General features: G+C 29.6%; 1 protein-coding gene across 1 annotated transcript; it reads right to left on the bottom strand.

The window, feature by feature from the left end:
- Positions 1-1,151: 1,151 nt before the first annotated feature.
- LOC136223721 (serine/threonine-protein kinase RIPK) lies at positions 1,152-3,701 on the bottom strand. The gene is made up of 5 exons (XM_066011862.1): positions 3,285-3,701; positions 3,066-3,201; positions 2,832-2,968; positions 2,626-2,749; positions 1,152-1,779 (listed from the first exon to the last, which is right to left on the bottom strand). Exons 1-5 carry the CDS (start codon positions 3,660-3,662, stop codon positions 1,235-1,237), a joined length of 1,320 nt encoding a protein of 439 aa, XP_065867934.1. The 5' UTR covers positions 3,663-3,701; the 3' UTR covers positions 1,152-1,234.
- Positions 3,702-5,424: the final 1,723 nt, after the last annotated feature.

Raw genomic sequence — 5,424 nt, 5'->3', positions numbered from 1 at the left:
ATCGGCATCTTCACCAAATCCGTAAATAGTGTAACGGAATAAACCACAATTTGTATTTGGAAAGAAAAAAACCACAATCTTTTTTTCTGCAAAAAAAAAAAAAGAAAAAAAAAAGTGAAACCACATAGATTTTTTTTTTTTTAAATTTACCCTAAAATTTAACCCTTTTATCTTTTTTTTTCAAGTTTCAATGCAATTTGTCATTTCTCACATTTATCGTGAAGAAAATACGGTTGTTAATTCTCTTGCATCTTTTAGTCGTATGGTGGATAGTTTACATTGGTGGGATATTATGCCAGATTTTTGTTGCTCGGTTTTTTTTGCATGATCTTGAGATGCGTGGTTCTTATCACTTCTCTTGACTTGGTTTTGTTTTGAGCTTTTGTAATTGGATTTTTGTAACTTTTTTTTTTTCTTTAATAATAGTTCGGGTTTGGTGTGATTTTCAGAGGTGCCAACATAGCTGCCAGCCTGGAATATCTGTTTTTGCACTTTCTCATTAACTGGCCTTCAATAAAAAAAAAAGTTCACAATTGTTTGATAAAAAAGACTTGTACGAAATAAAGTTGCATTTGCACAAAAATAATATTAGTGTCCGTTTTATTCCATTTTTCAGAACTAGTTTTTGCTCTTTAATTTTAAAAAATGAGATAGAAAAAGCTTACGATGAAATTTCGAAAAGCAACAAATGAAAAAAATATCAAGAGGTAAATTATATCCATGGCCCTAAATTTTACTTTTACTTTCATTGTGGTTCCTAGACTTTGATGCATTAGCTTTACACTTTGTTAATACATAACGACTCCTTTCACTGTTGATCAAGTTAAAATGACTAATGACGATTTTAAAATAAAAAAATCCAAAAATTAAAGTTGTTTAGAACTATTTTTAAACTACAATTTGTTATTTTTCAAATCATAATTTTTTAAAACTTTTCTCTTTCTTAACTGAAAACAATATCTCAAAACCAAAAGGTTGAATAATTAAAAAAATTTAAAATATGATTTCAATAGTTTTCTTTATATAATTACAATGAATAGTTATCTAATGAGAGTGATTATTTTGATCAAACGACTAAATATCATTATGCTAGTAATATAAAAGTTAAGTTATAATTTTCAATTTTCAAAATTCTGAGACCGTAGGTGTAATTTACCCAAATATCAAATCCAATACCATTTATTAAAATTGTATACAAAATTTGATGAAACAAAACATTACATCTGAACTGAAGCTAACCTGATGACCTTATATCAGAATACAAATCAGTACCTAAAGTTTTATACAAAGCAGTATCAGAATGAACAGCTCTAGACCTCGATACCTTTCTCTTCCCTTGTCGCCGACCGTTTCGTCTCCGGTTCCGGTTCATTTCTTCCAATTCCGCGTCCTTCTCTTTTCCAATTCGGTTGTGATTTTGCTTCTGGTCACTACCAGGAACCACGTAAACGAATGGTCCGGCCGGAATATCATCAAACAGCAGCAGAGATTCCAAGGTCTTAACCACATTGGCCATGGTTGGTCTGGACTTGCAGTGATGGCTCAAGCATTGGTAAGCCAAAGTTGCAGCCTTTCTTGCTCCTTCGGCTGAGTATTGACCTTCCAGTGTTGGGTCCATTATTTGATGAAGTTTATGATGGTCTTTTAGAAGTGGTTTTGCCCATTTTACTAAGTTTTGTTCTCTTGATGGACGGTTTTTATCCACGGATCTCCGACCTGTTAACAGCTCCACGAGTACTACTCCGAAACTGTACACATCACTCTGTGTCGTTAGATGTCCTGTATACCATCATATTCGGGAGATCAATAGACGAAAATGTATCAAACATTAGGGAAAATTTTAGAGATTTTATTAGGATCAAGTGATATATTTATCGGAGATTCCATAACTAATATTAAATTTGTTACAAATTTTGAATAAATTGAAACTAGCAATGGAAATTATACATTTAGTAACCGAAAATTTTGTTGATAGTTCTATTTTATCTATTGAGTCTTCATAACCTTGTCTTTATACCGAAAAATTTTATTGTGGACCGGAATCAGTACTGATCCCTCCACTCAGATAATGTCGCATCATGAGATGGATTGATGTAGTATTATTTGAGTGGACGATATGAGTACTGATCCGGGCATTGTAGATGTTTATTCCACTTTTTTCCCTTTCCATTTTAAGTAATTATATTTAAAATGAATACTCCATCATTCCCCAATTTACTTTTTATATTATAGATAATTTTTCAATTTAGTCCACATTGTTATTAACAAAATATGAATGACATTTTATCAAATTATATTTGACTTGTAATTTCTAGTTGAAATACGTTAGGAATATTATGTTGAAAAAATCAATTTTAAAGTATTTTAAGTATATTTTTTTTTATACCAGAGTTTGAAAGTGGATTATCTCTTTGAAAGAAGTCTATGTAACATTCAAAATTGAAGAAAAGACTTGATATTAGAATTGACTTACAATTAGTTTTGAACACACAAATTAATATTCTTAATGAAAAAAACTTTTATAATGACTCAAGACTATTGTTCTTGGACCATTCACATTATCTCCTAAATGATTCAAAACTTGTTAGTTCTGAACGACAACTTGAAAAAATTAATATGAATTACCCGTCATTATGTATTCAGGAGCAGCATAACCTTCAGTACCCATAACACGAGTTGTAATGTGCGACTCATCCCCACAAGGACCGTCTGTTGCAAGTCCAAAATCCGAAAGTTTTGCATTAAAATCCTGAAAAACAATACAAAACATACTTTAAATTATTATATACCCGGTACACCACATCATTGGTACAACAAGTCAATATAATTACCGCATCTAATAACACATTGGAAGCTTTGAAATCCCGGTAGATTACTGGCTTTCCTTCCTCGTGAAGAAAGGTAAGTCCTTTCGCTGCTCCTAATGCAATTTTTAACCTCGTTAACCAAGGCAACACTGCAGAGTACCCTGCATTCATTTAATTTAATTTACCCGCGACGAAGTCAGAACAAAATACTCGGAGAGCCAATGAACGAAACGAGAAAGAAATAAAAAAAACTCATACTTTTAAACAACTGAGTCTCCAAACTGCCTCTCTCCATATATTCATAAACCAGAAGCCTATTCTCATCCTCACAGCAATACCCAATCAAATTCACAAGATGTGGATGCTTTAATTGCCCAAGAAATATCACTTCAGCCTGCAATTAATTAATTAATTAATTAATTAATTAAAATCATTATAACTCTAATTAATTAAATTATGTTCCTAATTATTACTTACCAGCCATTCTCTATGACCCTGAGATCCATCCAAATCCAAGACTTTTATAGCAACAGGCTGAGCCAGTAACCCAGGTCTAAGTTTATCAGTAATGAACCCTTTATAGACAATTCCGAAGCCACCTTCGCCGAGATGGTTAGATTTGGAGAAATTATGGGTTAGTTTTTGAAGTTCTTTGAGTGTGAAAACATGGAGATTGAAGATTGAATTTGATAAACCACTGAAGGATAAAGGTGAGCCAGGGTTACTCAAATCTGAGATGGATAATCTCTCGGAGTGAATCTTAATCTGATCGGAAGTGTGAATTTTTGGTTCGGGAATTTGGTTGTTGAGACATCCTGGGAAGAACAATTTCCAACCCAACTTCTTAGAAGGCATGTTGAATTAATTAAGATATGGAATGCAGATTTTTAGTTTTGGTTTGGTTGGGTAGATATATATATAGAGAGAGGTCTAGAGGTAGTTAAGTGGTCTTCCTAATCATGATGTTAACAGCCGAAACACATGTAGAAATTGTCGAAATTCTATAAACCGGCCATCCAAAAATAAAATCATTTACTACAATTTTTGTTTTTTTTTTTAATTAATTACTCTCACAATAATGTCTTTAGAGACAAAAAAAAAAAAAAAAAAAAAACCTTTGTAGTACATGCTATTTTGATTTAATTCATGAATATCAATTTTTAACCAAATATACTTCTATTTAAATTGTCTTTTTACTTTGGAAATAGATAAAAATTACTCCGTCCTTTCCATAATATTTGGCCTTGTTTGGTAAAGAGTTTTTTGGAGTAAAATTAGAAGTTTGAGACACTTTAAAAGTTTTGAATAACAATAGTGTTTGGTGAAGAGAAGTTTGAAAGAGCTTTTTGGATCCAAAAAGCTCATTTTAAGAGCTTTTTCAATTAGCTTATTGTTTCATCTCTTTTTATGGATATTTTTATCCCTAATTAATACACTTTAATTCCAAATAAATGTTTTATCATGTTTTTATTTATCATTTTATACAAATAGCTATTAGTAATGAGCTAAGTTTTACCACAAGTTCACACAATCCGCTAGTCAAATCAGCTATCAGCTAACAACTAACAGCTAATTGTCAAACATGACCTTTGTCTTTGTAGAAAAATTCTTATGTTCCACAGTGTTTGACGTTTTGATTTAATCCATGTACATTAATTGATGTTTTACTAAATATACCCTTATTTAAATTGCATTTTTATTTTAAAAATAGATAAAAATTAATTAATGGATGCAATTAATACAAGGACAATAAAGTCTTTTATTACATTTTTTAATTCTTATGATTTAATCTTAAAAGATAAATATTATGGAATATGGGAATAATTAGTAGATGTAATTAATATAAGGATAATAAAAAAAATTAATTAAAATTACATTACTACTAATATTATGATATAGTATTAAAAAATTAAACTTGATATTATACTAATGTATGGATATAAAAAAAAAAAGTCAATGATATAGTTAAATTTATTTAAATTATCAATTTGTTAAATTTTTTATTTAGATTTTAATGTTAAGAATAATATAAACTTTAATAATTTTTTATATAAAAAATTAAAATTCATGAGACATAATATTGGTATTTTTTTTACACAGTTAAAGTTTTAGGATGCAACACAAGGATTTTCTAAAAAATTGTACATTTTAATACTAATCTCGTTGAAGCATGTTTAACTTCAGTTCCGATGGGATTGGATGATATAATGTTACCATATATTAATAATTTTACAATTATTTTGCCCTCGCCAATAATATGTAGCAAAAAGAATGGATAGGTGCGTTACATCTTAGGACTAATATTTTATTTGATATAATAAATTTATCTAAAAAATTATGGGTTATTTACAATCATAGCCCTCTATGGATGAAGACATGTATATAAATATAAGAAATGTTAGGGTAGATTGGATGAAATTGAGAAGACTAATAAAAATGTAGACCATTATAAAGTTTAGAGATATGTATAGATACCAAAAGTGGATTATTGGTAGTTAGAAAAATGGGGAAATGAATTTGAAAGAATAAGATAAATAAATAAAATGTATGGTTATAATTTAATCAGAAGTCACAACCAATCACATCTTTTTCCTTGTATGAGAAAAACATAAATGGG

Source organism: Euphorbia lathyris, chromosome 3, assembly GCF_963576675.1.
Source record: "Euphorbia lathyris chromosome 3, ddEupLath1.1, whole genome shotgun sequence".
Taxonomy (NCBI): Eukaryota; Viridiplantae; Streptophyta; class Magnoliopsida; order Malpighiales; family Euphorbiaceae; genus Euphorbia; species Euphorbia lathyris.
The sequence above is the reverse complement of the archived record's forward strand: the minus strand, read 5'-3'. Positions and strand labels throughout refer to the sequence as shown.

Excerpts from the sequence above, each read along its gene's own strand:
- LOC136223721 (XM_066011862.1), bottom strand. The coding sequence starts at position 3,662 with ATGCCTTCTAAGAAGTTGGGTTGGAAATTGTTCTTCCCAGGATGTCTC. Across the intron at positions 3,202-3,284 it reads AGGGTCATAGAGAATGGCTG|GCTGAAGTGATATTTCTTGG; the intron begins GTAAGTAATAAT and ends AATTAATTGCAG. Across the intron at positions 2,750-2,831 it reads CCAATGTGTTATTAGATGCG|GATTTTAATGCAAAACTTTC; the intron begins GTAATTATATTG and ends ATTGTTTTTCAG.